This window comes from Pararge aegeria, chromosome 8 (assembly GCF_905163445.1).
Source record: "Pararge aegeria chromosome 8, ilParAegt1.1, whole genome shotgun sequence".
Lineage (NCBI taxonomy): Eukaryota > Metazoa > Arthropoda > Insecta > Lepidoptera > Nymphalidae > Pararge > Pararge aegeria.
The window spans coordinates 10,510,114-10,523,862 of NC_053187.1; the positions used below are offsets into that span (position 1 = coordinate 10,510,114).

At 35.3% G+C, this 13,749-nt stretch overlaps 1 protein-coding gene across 1 annotated transcript; it reads left to right on the forward strand.

The window, feature by feature from the left end:
• Positions 1-11,960: 11,960 nt before the first annotated feature.
• On the forward strand, positions 11,961-13,432 carry LOC120625905 (larval cuticle protein LCP-22-like). Its single transcript, XM_039893172.1, has 4 exons — positions 11,961-12,000; positions 12,126-12,580; positions 12,663-12,834; positions 13,292-13,432. Exons 1-4 carry the CDS (start codon positions 11,989-11,991, stop codon positions 13,394-13,396), a joined length of 744 nt encoding a protein of 247 aa, XP_039749106.1. The 5' UTR covers positions 11,961-11,988; the 3' UTR covers positions 13,397-13,432.
• The last annotated feature ends 317 nt before the right edge of the window (positions 13,433-13,749 follow it).

The following is a 13,749-nucleotide window of genomic DNA, read 5'->3' on the forward strand; positions in this document are numbered from 1 at the left end:
CGACCACACAAGATTCTTGTTCGAGCAAAAATCTTTTAATTTAAATTTGATTTGTACTAGTTGGCCTAAGCATAGCCAACCCGGGTCATACAAGGTACTAAGTTAAAAAACGTGCAGTTAGGTATATATATAGTTTTAGTTTCCAACGGGTCTACGAAGCACAGAAGCTAGTTCTATATGGTATGGAAGCATTATGACAACGAGGCAGAATAATATGGCATACAATACGTCCTGCCTCGTCGCCTACCACAAAAGGTAGTGTAGTGAGGTTTTGGTCAAAACTTTTTATTCAGTGCTGAAATGCACTTCACTGTTTCGAGACTATCTACACTAATGAAGTAAAAATGTATGGTTTGTCAGTTTTGCATAAAGAAATTGATTGAATACAAATTTGTATGTTGGAAAATTTACATCTTTCCTAGAAAACAACACATGGAATAAACGTTACGAAGACGTTTTATTTATTTAAACTGAACTAAACCAGCCAAGCTGAATTGAACTAGCATCCTCTCTTCTATGAGTAGGTCTGGGCCCAGAACATTAATAAATTAATGGTCATTATGATGGTTAAAAATAACCTGGGTACTGTTCAACAGTAACATTCCAGTGTTAGAGAGATATTGTGGTAAAAATTATCTCGTGGTGGATGCCAAAATGGCGGCGGAATAGACGGCGTCGCGACAGTGTTTAGAAGCTTTATTGGTCTCGCTTTGCACTTAATGCACGATTGCTCTGTCTAGAGAGCATCGTCAGATCTCTGTCATAACCCTACTCTGCGGTTAAAAATGGTTTATTACATTCGTTAATTAGGAGATAGCGCGATTTTTAACGATACACAGTACTGCTGTTTATCGGATTTTTATAGGGATTTAAAAACTCCACGAACTTGTATAACTTTTAGCTGTTTCTCTGTACCTACAAAGTATTGGCAATCCGCATGGTTAAGCGTTATGCTTTTGGTTGCCATGCTGATTAGTGATCGCAGTGCCTTCTCGCACTGATAACAACCCCGGTATCGAACTGGATTTTGGAATAGCTGATAAATCTTAATTATAACAGTATTGGTAATATAAACAGTAATGGAATTGGCAATTTGGGTGGCTGAATGGCACGAGCTTTTTTCCAAAACTGCACCTATTGTCAATCACAAACTTGTTATCGCTTAAATTATAGAATTTAAATACGACAATGTTGTGCTAAGTGCCTTTATAATAGCCTGCGTTCACATATACATGCGATTTTATTAATTACATATAAAACCAAAGTGTAAATTATAATACAAATATTTTGTTTCTAATAAGCTCCCAGCAATAAAATATAATTAATAAACCTAAGAATAAAAAGTAGGTATTTTAATAAGTTACTGAACGTCTTTATCAAAAATCTAAATTTATTTTTTCTTTATTCGGCATAGTTTTATTAATTTTTTCCTAGATGTTAGTCTTTGTGCGCGTTTATTTAGTTATAAAACATCCCGCAGGAACAGTTTATTAGGGAGATGTGTGGCGTTCAATTTAGATGTAGTTCTACAGTAACCCACTTTTGTTTCTACCAGCGATTTAACAAAATTTAAGAATACCTCTTAACTATGTAGTTAGCATCTACATATATTCCTTACCAGACTTTTTTGTAGATAATGATGAGTACTTACGCTAAGTAATGAATTACATAAACAGCATGTTGCTACTTTGGTTTATATTACTGCAATTTTCTAAAAGATCTCCATTTCTTAAAGATCTTTATAGCCTGCGTTTGGTGAAGAAATGGTTAAAATCGGTCCAGTAATTTGGCATAGAGCCTATTGGGTACGAACAAAAAAAAATCCTCTTTATATTTTGACGGCCGACTGGAGCAGTGGGCAGCGACCCTTTCTGAGTCCTAGGCCGTGGGTTCGATTCCCATAATTGGAAAATGTTTGTGTGATGAACATGATTGTTTTTCAGTGTCTGGGTGTTTCTCTACATTATAAGTATTTATGTGTATTATATTCATAAAAATATTCAACAGCTATCTTAGTACCCATAACACAAGCTACGCTTACTTTGGGGCTAGATGGCGATATGTGTATTGTCGTAGTATATTTATTTATTACGATTAACGATGATGAACATGTTTCCTCAAAGAAAATTTTAAAGAATTATAGGTGTCGTTAACATTTGTGACTTTATTAAAATAAATAATTAATCAATTACTGACGATAACAGATGCAAAAGATTGAACTTTTAATGATCACTTATTCATCCGGCTCACCGGTTTCTCGAAAATAATATTTCTGCTTTTTATGATTCTCCCTGATAGAAGTCATTCAACTTTAGACACAGGTCAATTCCCCAAAAAATTCATACATGAATCAAAACTATTTATTAAAACTCAGACACTATTAAAACTAATCATTATGCGTTTTGTTATAGTAAATTTGACGGACCAAGCAGAGAGCCCTCATAATCGTTTGTGGAAAGCCATCGCGTATTAACTGGGCTACAAACAAATCCATTTATCAAAACTCAGACACAGAACCGAGTGTCTCAAGCTCTTGACAGTCTTAAAGACTTATTGACATCGATGTAAATAAAAAATGTGATTTTAAACTAAAATTGGCGGACCTAGTAGATAGTCCACCTGATCGTTAGTGGAAATACACCTCGTATAAACAGGGCTACACTTCGCAGGGCAAGAAGGGCAAGAAACACGTCTTACATTGTGACGCTATGTGTTCATCGATCTGAGACATAGGTGTTCAGCCAAATGTCTTTTGTAGGGAGTTCCAAGTTCCACGGTTCTGAGCCGCTTGGATCCAGCGGCTACCTGCGACGCGCTTAATGTCGTCTGTCCACCTCGTTGGGGGCCGACCAACGCTGCGCTTACCAGTTCGGGGCTGCCATTCAAGCACCTTGGGACCCCAATGTCCATCCTTTGTCCGAACTATGTGCCAAAATATGCATGTAGGTAATTGCTACGGCAACCGCACAACTTATTCAAAGACTAAAAGAGTGGGAATGTAATAATATGACACGTAGTGTGTCAGGTCTTCAGAATTGGAATTTATTCATGTAACGTTCTTAAGCTTAATTATATGATCTAATTTTTTTTTACTTTATTTGGATTTGATATCCAAAGAGTGCCATCAGTACCCTATTACTACTCCTCAGTCTGTCGGTCTGTCTGTCTGCAGGCTGTATCTCATGAACCGTAATAGACAGAGATTTGAAATTTTCAAAGCACATCTAGCATGTGCAATGAGACAATTATATCCCCGGGAAAAGTAAAAAATTCTTCTCCCACAGCTATATCAACTCTCAAAGCGCTTTCGCACAAGTGGAAATAATATCCAAATAATATATGTGTAATTTTAAACGGGGTTAAACTTTTCCTATTCCATGTTCCCGTGCTTTAGAAGGTGGACACGTTAATTATATCCCTTGTGAGGGGATATAATCGGGGTATATAATATTTGTCTCCTGCCTGTGATAGCCCTGCTGTACACGTATTTTTATTGCAACTATAACAACGAGTAATTAAAATTTAAACAAATGAAATCTAAAGGGAGCCGGCATGCAAAAAACGTTTTGCTTTGGTGGTATTAATAATACTTTTAATGTATGTTTCCATAATGCACCTTTGTACGGAACCTTTCGTGTTACAGTCCAACTAGCACTTAGCTGATTATTGCTTATCATGGGCTTCCACAAAGTAGCTCCTTCTATCCAAAAAGTACGAACTACAAATATATAGGTCGGACTACAAATATATAAGAAAACGGATTCGCTAAAAATAATTTTAAGAACGCATTGTGCCTATTAGCGCTAGTAAAACAAGTTCGCTTCTTCAAGACGAGTAATTATGGTGATCTTCAAAGTTATTTAGAACAGGATGTTATTAAATATAATCATTTTTAAACCAATGTTACATTGAACCTTTGAGGAAATATTATTACTTGTCCAAGTATGTGTTTCATGTTATATGTCATAGTTCTGCATTAATTATTTAATTTCTCTGGGATATATATGCAAATTTAAGGATTCTTCAGTCGTGGCTAGTTACCACCCCTGCCTGCAAGCGATTTAGCATTCTGTTACAACGCTGTGTAGAAACTGTGTACGACAAAAACTGCGTAAAACTGCCATTCCCCACAAACAGTCTAGCCCCATACTAACTCTACTCGACTTCATCATCGCTTACCACTTAACACAATAGAAATGGAGTCAAGTGCTTACTTGACAGGAATTAAAAACAAACATAATAATTTACTCGATTAAGTTATTTGTCGTATGATTTCAATAAAATAAAATAAATAAATATGCTACGACAATACCCACATCGCCATTTAGCTCCAAAGTAAGCGAAGCGTGAATTATGATAGCTGATTAATACTTTTATGAATAGAAATAATCACAATATACAGGTAGACGCCCAGACAGTGAAAAACATTCATGTTCATCAGACAAACATTTTCCAGTTGTGAGAATCGAACCGACAGCCTAGGACTCACACGGCGCCTCGATCTGCGATCGATCGTCAAAAATCGGTCAGTATTCAAATCAGTAAATAATTGATACCTATTTCAATCGTCTGTCACGTGGTTTTACACACATTTAGTTGCACGATGAAAGTTCTATGTGAGCTCAGATTAAACCCTGGATCACCCATTAATCAAAAGTTTACTTGAACTACCGAAGGTCAGTCAGTGTCTTCAAACCACCACATTATATATTAAGTAGAGCTTATACCGCCTCCGTTTGATTATTTCTGATGCCAAGCAGCATGACTGTCTTTGGATCTGATGGGCGTTGTTACCGGGGTGCTTAAATGCGCTTCAGGCTTAACTTTTACACCTTAGGTTCATGGACACAAGCCGCCGCTTTGTAGTACATATTCCTTGAGTGCCCTACGAAGTTTTGCTCTGTTTCTCTGACTATTTTCCACTTACCATTAGATGGTTCAACTGCTTGGACCATTACTTTAAAAAAAAATTAAAACAGACCACAATCACTTTTAAAATATACCAAAAGGCACATTAGAAGCTTCTCAACAGAATATAAATTATAAACAAGCTTTTTTCGATAAGGAACCCTAAAAAACGATCAAAATGGTTTCCGTGATAAAATTATAAGAATCAAAATTTATGGGTTTCAAGATGTTATTTTATTCAATTCAATTTATAAATACCATAACAAGGATATACAATTTACATGAAACAGTTGTATGTTTTATTTTAAAATTGGAGCAGAACCATCGGATTGTATTTAATTTAAATTCCAATGTTATGATTTAATTTCCTCATCAGGGTTGTCAAGATACATCTTAAGCTTTTTAAAATTAAGGAACGTTAATAAACGAATGAATGAATTGGTTTTACCTTAAAGAAAAAATAAAAATACATAGAGCACTTTCAAATATCTCTTCCAGGCATCGATGGAAATTTTTTGGTCACTACTACGGAGTATTATTGTGGGGTCAAAATCTGCTAAAGGCACTGTTGTGATGAAGATGTGTATCTATTTTAAGGAGCATATTTGTAGCCTAGTGGTAGGCTTCGGTTTTCCTTTCGTGGAGACCGAGTTTGAGCCGCGGCACGCACCACTAACATTTCGGAGTTACGTGCGTTTTAATTTAAGTATCACTTGCTTTACACGGTGAACGGTGAAGGAAAACAACGTGAGTCAACCTGCTTGCTTAAGAGCTCTCCGTTACGTTCTCAATGGTGTGTGAAGTCTACCAATCCACACTTGGCCAGCGTGGTAGCTTCTCAGAGTGAGAAGGTTTTAGGCTCTATTCTACCGGCTCACTACCGAGCAGGAGGAGTATTAATAGGGGCAGAACATATGTATTCTGATCTGCCGTCACAAGAGTACCAATAAAGTTCCTTACTTAGTCAAACAGACACTTTACAAGCGGTATTACTTAAATTTCAATCTCATTAAGGTCATATTCGACTGCATTAAAGTAGAGATACGAGATCTAAAAATGAACCTCGGTCTATTATGAAGACCACAACACATTGGACCAGGGATTTTTTTGGTATCAGAATCTGAAATTCACATTTTAAAATAACATTCTAGTTAAAGCAATTTATTTTTAAGCTTTATTATCCTTTGTCGTCAAAGCTTGATATTAAAATAAAGAATATGAGTCAAAGGCAACAAATAACATGGGTGTGGTAAAGATAAGAAAATATTTTTACTAAATATGGCTACGCTTTGTCTCATTAATACAAATTACATTTTATTGTATCCATAAATTTGACCGGACTGCTTTGCATTCCACTTTTAGTCAATAGGCTTTCATTAAATATATACAAATATTTTTACAACGAATTAACTTTGTTTTAAAATAGCATTTTTCCATAGTTGAAGACAAGCCTAGGTAAATACTGAAATATCTTTAACACTTTATGAACGCTAAAAATAAAATAGATAATATAAACAATAAATGGCGTCGGAACTTTGAATGGCAAGAAAAAAAAATATTGCGCTACATTTGCAGATCTTTTCCAATTTTTAAGTTTCGAATACCTACCGAGAAGAATCCGTCAAAATACTCAGCAGTTATTCTTTCCCAACGTTAACAATTTCCATTTATTTTCTTATCTCGTGAGAGGTGAAACCAGCGCCGGATGCTTCTTGGAGTCTCATACAGTCTTTCCATAAAGAAGGGTGACATTGTGTATATTGAATTAGAAATCAACTCTTAAAGAAGGGTCTTTAGGAGTTGATTTCGATAATAAAAAGTTGTCTTTGTCACCACCTATGTATCACTCACTACCTGCCGCTTCTGACAGTAAAAATAAAACATTGTAATAATTAAGTTAATTTAAGTTAAATTTAGTAAAAAGTTGTAATTTTGTCATTTCAGCAGATATTCAGTTTTGTTTATTTGTAATGCAACGCATGTAAAATCTTTTTGTTGCAAAATATGCGAAAATAAATTTTGGAGTCATAGTTTTAAAGTATACCAAACAATATACAGTTGGAAAGAATTTCAGTTTTACATGACGAATAAATTCTCCATCTTGCTGGTTTTGATTTTTTTTTCAATTAACTATTCATAGCAAATTTATCTGCGTTTTTCACCTTCTTTGTGTTAAATTTTATCTCACTGATCTGTATATTAAGAAAACTTTATAATCTCTGTTTTGCAAATTTTATGACCATATAAGAAACATATTCAAGTGTTTCTAAAAAAACAAAAAGTTCAAATTGTTGAAAGGTTATCGGTTGAATTTTGCTATTAAAATTCTCGTAGGTAAGTAACCTACAGGTACATTTAATAGCAAAATTAAATAAAAGCAACGACAAGTATTTTATTATGCAGCTAATACTCACTATTTTATTATATATTATATGCTACTGAATTATTTATATTATTATATACACACAAATACATATTAATAATCCGTATATATGTATAAACATGTATAAAATTATTAAGGGTAGAGCCTATAAGTTCGTAACCGTACAAATATCCTGAGAATGAGATGCCCTTCTAGAGGGACCAGGTTACCAACGACGTTGGGACCCACCATACATTGGGCATTAAACTTTAGCGACAGTGGGGTGCATACGCAAGTGCATCCCGTACTCTCTTCTAAAGGTTTGTACAGAGTTTTAAGTGGGTGCAAGGCTCTGTGTTCCCGAAAAGAGAGGTATGCGTCAGGCATTTTGTCTGTATAAAATTAAGGGTGAAGCTTTCATAGAATAACATTTTAAACGAATTAAAGTACATTATGTTAAATAAAACTAAGATGAAATGAGTTATATATTGAATTAAAAATAATAATAATTTATACAAAACAAAAATAATAATGACAAAAAATATTTAACATAGTAAACAACTGCAAAAATTAATGTTATACCAACTGAATAGCATAATATTTATTTATTTATTCTGCCTGGACGCAATGTGTAATGTAAGTTTTTTTTTAAATATTTAGTTTAGTTTTTAATCATTCTATGTATGTTATAGTGTAGTGCGTAGTGATGGGTCATAGATACCAAATAAATAATATATTTAAATTATAAGTAAAATGTAAAAATTACTAGGTACCTTCCTAAATACTATAGCAAACAATAATTAAAAACCGAGCAGATAGCCTACCTGATTGCAAGTGGAAAACCGTCGCCTATAAACCGAACAGCACTACGCAGGGCATACAAAATTCAAAAAAATTCAAATTTCAAAATTCAAAATTCAAAATTAAAAATTCAAAATTCATTTTTTTCAAGTAGGCCTAATACAAGCACTTTTGAAACGTCAAATCTGTCCGTGTGTAGTGACTCTACCACCGGTTCGGAAGGCAGATTCTACCGGGAAGAAGCCGGCAAGAAACTCAGCAGTTGCTCTTTTCCAACATCAAAAATTTACATTTTATATTTTAACATTCATTTTTCTATCTTGTGAGAGATGAAAGCGGAGCCGGATGCTTCCAAGCAACCTTGTCATTAAGAAACTCATCAATTGTATAATAACCTCGCTGTAATAAATGTGTTTTAACACATTCTTTAAACTTATGGATTGGTAGGTCCAAAATTACCTTAGGAATCATATTATAAAAGCGTATACTCAATCCCACAAATGACTTCTGCACCTTTCGCAGACGATATGCAGATGTCACTAATTTATGACCATTTCTTGTAAGTCGACTGTTTATATCCACTTTTTGTTTATAAAGACTAATATGTTGTCTTTCAAATACTATATTGTTATAAATGTATTGTGAGGCTACCGTAAGTATACCAATTTCTTTAAATTTTTCACGGAGGGATTCACGTGATTTAAGTTTATATATTGACCGTACAGCTCTTTTCTGCAATATGAATATAGTTTCAATATCAGCAGCTTTGCCCCATAATAAGATCCCGTAAGACATCACACTATGAAAGTACGCGAAGTAAACAAGTCTTGCTGTTTCTACGTCAGTAATCTGTCTAATTTTCCTGACGGCGTAGGCAGCCGAGCTTAGTTTACCTGCTAGTGTATCTATATGGGTACCCCACTGAAGCTTACAATCCAAGGTCATGCCCAGAAAAACTGTGGAATCTTCCATTTTTAGTGATTCTCCATTTATTATTATATTTTTATTAACTTTCTTTACATTTGGTAAAATAAATTCCACACACTTAGTTTTTTTTGCATACAAGAAACATGTCATGCAATGTGCCGCCCTTTGTCCATGGGTGATTATGCATGGGTGTATAGCCACATGTGTCTGTAAGCATACCGGCAACCACGCTCTTCAAACCGGAACATTGCAGCATTGTAACAATGCTGCTTAGCGGCAGAAATAAGTACGGTGTACAATACGTGTACAGTACACATGAAATAAGTACTTCCCCGGACGATCTCCTTTAAAAAGGAGGAGGTTCCTCGGTTTATATATTTTATTTAATAACAAATTTAGATGTTTAAAGAAAAAGTATTTCGTGTTCTTCTTTAGGATATGGGCCTCATGTAGAATCTAGCAATATAAGTGCTATATTTCATCTAAATTGGTGCAGCGTTTGATTCAACATAGGTAACAACGTAATAAACAAACACATACTTTTGCAGTTTTAATATTTGTAAAACAAAAATACATTTTAATTTTCTAAAGAGAAATATTACTCACTGGCTGTGAATGATATTTCTCCTTTAGATACAAACATACAGACATAATTCTCAGCCTACTAAGGTCTCACGGTTGGGCACAGGCCTACTAATAGGCTCTCAGAGGGGGTTAGATCTTAAATGCGTATTATCGTCTTAACCGATGGCCCTAAAACCCCTTTGAAAGAGACAACCTCCTTGGCGTAGCGTAGGGGCAATTAGGGAATTTATAATTGCAAAATTTTCTCTAGTCTGGTCTGGTTGGAGGCTTTAGCCCTGCAGACAAAGATGTGCCGACGCGATTAGCGTTCTGGTACGTCTGGTATGTCACGTTGATAGCGATTTGGGATATGGGTTTAACTGCCATACTTCCGGTTAGCCCGCTGCCATCTAGCACTGCACTTCACTTACCACCAGGTAAGATCGCAGTCAAGTGCTAACTTGTAGTGAAATAAAAAAATAAAAAAACCATTGCGTAAGAGTTTGGCCACCACCAACCAACTATTAGACCTACGAGGCAGTTAAGACATTATCAAAAGTCAACTTAAAAACTAACGGAACGGCTGCCCCTCGATATTAATCAAGAACATACTAAGATTATTTTTGATAATGATAAGATGTAACCGGAACTGAATAATAAAGTCATTTTAGGAGCATATAATTCTGACGAAAATGTTTAAAAACGTAACCGTTTAAGCTAAATATTCTCATGATATATTTCGATTTGACCTAACTGAATTATTCAAGTGGTGTATGAACGTTAATTACCGACTTTAATTGAATGAATGAATGAATACACTTTTATTGTACACCAATAAAAATTGGCCAAACTTTAATAAGAAAGCTCTTGTTACATCACCTTCCATCATCTTTCAGCATTCGTATGTTAGCAATGTTGCTATTCCTATTTATTTCTAGCTGTAGCTGTTAGCCTATATGTCATGACTCCCTGTTAGGCACAGGTTACATGGTACAGGCATATATGCCGATATTAATGGCTTTATCTCAAGACCGAACAAAATGATAAATGACAGATGATTAAAAGTAAATAAGTTTTAACGTTTAATATCTCAGATCAAGCCATAAAACCATTTTAGATTAGACCAAGTTTAGATTGATATATTTTACAGCAGAATGAGATACAGTTGTCACCACCTAATCTTCCCGCGGGTGTCCTGTAAAGCGATTAAGGGAATGTAACGGAGAAGGGGCAGCAGTGTTATCTGTGGTACTAATATAATCTCCTGCGATCACCAACTCGTCTGCCCAGCGCAAACTCCCCGCTGATAGAAGCCTATAGTCCAGCTGTGGACTGTAACAAGCTATTGATGATATTCTTTATGTTCGACATGGCCCCTGTTCCCAAACTGCCGCTTTACCAGATTTACAAAACGCTCGAAGTATACGTTTATTTATTTTTCATTACCTTTCAGCAAAACTGATACTGGTGAAAATTGCATAAAGATAATTTGAATGAATGAATGAATTAAATTAACGAAATGAAATACAATTTATTGTACACCAAATAAAAAAATAAAAAACAAGCATTAGAAAAAAAAAGGAGAATAGGTACCCTATTGTACCTATTCTCCTTTTTTATGGCCTTTGGCCTTATCGCTTAAAAGCGATATCTACCAGGCAACCTTCGAAATCCAATTGAGTACATGAAGTTGTGAAGAAGGGTTTAACGTGCACACAACGATACTTTGCATCCTAGAAACATATGTAGGTATCTTCGAAGGGATATTTAGCCCCTTAAATATTAGATTTAATATCTTTAATACTGGATTTAATATCTATAAACCTCTTTTCCAAATTGGAATTCTGTAGTAGACTTGCAGAATAAATAAAAAATCTTATACGATCTTCCACCCCTTACCATACTAAAAAAAAAACCTACCCATTTATTTCTGTTGATACATAATAATCTTCAAGAAAATTTCTCGAAGAAGAATTCGAAGAATTATTCTTACATATAGGTACATGCATAGACCGACGGCAAGGTAGATGGACTGGGCAAAGTTTAAAACATTCTTTGTTTCACTGCAAATGTCCAAAACCTTCAAACTGGGGTGTTCAAAAAAAGTTATGATATATAGTAAAACATTAGCCTTAATTAACTGTACCTACTTTACTGCTCTAATTCTTTTTTTTTCTTATTTGACAAAGGTATGTCAAATAATTTATGTTGTTTGAACAAAAACTCTGAACACTTTGACCTTATGTATAGATGGACCAAGTGTTATTTTAATAAAACAATTCCTCACTCTCGCAGCAAATTATTTAAATATTATTGCAATTCGCCGTCAAAAGTGGGTGGTTCTATCGTTGATATAAAAGCCTGCGCGGATTTTTTATCCGCATTCAAACTAGTTCAACGAAGCTAGGCAATCTTAAAAAATTAAAATGAGATTCGCCGTAAGTAGATAATTTTTATTCCAATTATTCCCACTAAATCATTTTAAAATGCGGTGTCTATTAGATATATTTGTATTTCTGTGAATTTAGTTGGTGATATTAATATGTGTATTTTGTGAATTCAGGTGTTCATACTGGCTTGCGTCTTGGCGGTCGCCAACGCCCAACAAAACTCGGGAAGATACGTCCCCGAAAAACAGTACAACAACCAGTACAACCGTTACAACAACAACCAGTACAACCGATACAACAACAACCAGTACAACCCACAAAACAACCGCTACAACCCATATGGCAACTACAACCGCAACCAGAACTACAATGGTTACAAGCCTTTTGTGACCTCCACTCCTTTCCCCCGTCCTTCCGTCACAGTGACCCCAGCTCCTTCAGTAGTCCCGAAAGTGACCCCTGTACCAGTAGTCACACCCTTCGTGCCTGTTGTGCCTGCCGTCACCCCTACCCCCTTCGTTCCCGCCGTAGCTGCCGTTAACGCCGCCAGGGTTGCCGCTGACTCCCGTGCCGCCGAGACTGTCAAATACGGAAATGAAATCAACCCTGATGGAGCCTACAACTACTTGTAAGTAACATATAAAAGTATGCCTTTATCACATGTGTGTGTAAAGTTTAACCAATTACTAATTGTTTTTAATTTATTTCAGCTACGAAACTAACAATGGTATCGCGGTCCAGGCTCAGGGTACACCCCGTAACTTCGGTGGTAACCCCCCCGTAGTTCCTGATGTAGTTGAAGGTTCCTTCTCTTGGTACTCCCCCGAGGGTCAGCTCGTTTCCATCACCTATGTTGCTGACGAGAACGGATACCAGCCCACTGTAAGTTATTTTCTCTATGAATCAAATAATGTAAAAGTAATAAAATACACATAAATTGTTTGTAACTAAAGATATATCAAATGAGGTAACAAAAACTGGATATTATAAAAAAAATAATTAAAATATCTCGGCGCCTCATTCTACTATGCAGAACGAGGTCCTTGGTTGTCCAGAAATTATTAGGTATTGAATTATTCTGTTAAGAAATAAGTAATACAAAAACGTAATTTGGCTATTGGCGTTCATAATTGCATGTCATAATAATCTTTAAAAACCGAAGTTTCTCCAGCACCTTGCTTCAATGAGCCAATCCTCATTGAAGCAGCGTGGTGAAGAAACTTCGAAATCCCACTTTTAAAGAGAGTGTTTATGCAGAACTTTTGATAGGCTGAGAATGAACATGATGATGATGATGAAAGCTCTTGTAGGTAATAATAATTCTTTTTCCAAACTCCAGGGTGACGCCATCCCCCAGCCACCAGCAGTACCAGAACAGATCGCTCGCGCCCTCGCTTACATCGCCAGAACCGCGCCAGTCTCGTCCATCGCCGACAGAACCTGAACAAATAGCTAATTAGTTATTAATATTTACGAATCATACCACCACAACAGTAAATTTCAATAAACCTAGAGTTAAATTTAAAAACTAAATAAAGTTAATGTGATGTTATAAATATGAAATACTGATTGATGCATTTGTGTAAAATATGAAAATTTTAATAAAAGGAAATATATTGTAATAGTTTATGGAATGTTTCTTTCATCATAACCTTTAAACGATTATTTTTTCAAACTTTATACCTTAAAAATGGCATCAATTTATGTAGCGCAGTGGCCCTTTGTGTAACAAGCCATTACGTTTTGTATGACCACCAAATACTAAAAACCACATTTTATTTTTATTTAAAATCTAAC

Bases quoted from the DNA above. Each gene is read 5' to 3' on its own strand.
- LOC120625905 (XM_039893172.1), top strand. The intron at 12,581-12,662 runs GTAAGTAACATA...AATTTATTTCAG, and splicing joins GATGGAGCCTACAACTACTT to CTACGAAACTAACAATGGTA. The intron at 12,835-13,291 runs GTAAGTTATTTT...TCCAAACTCCAG, and splicing joins AGAACGGATACCAGCCCACT to GGTGACGCCATCCCCCAGCC.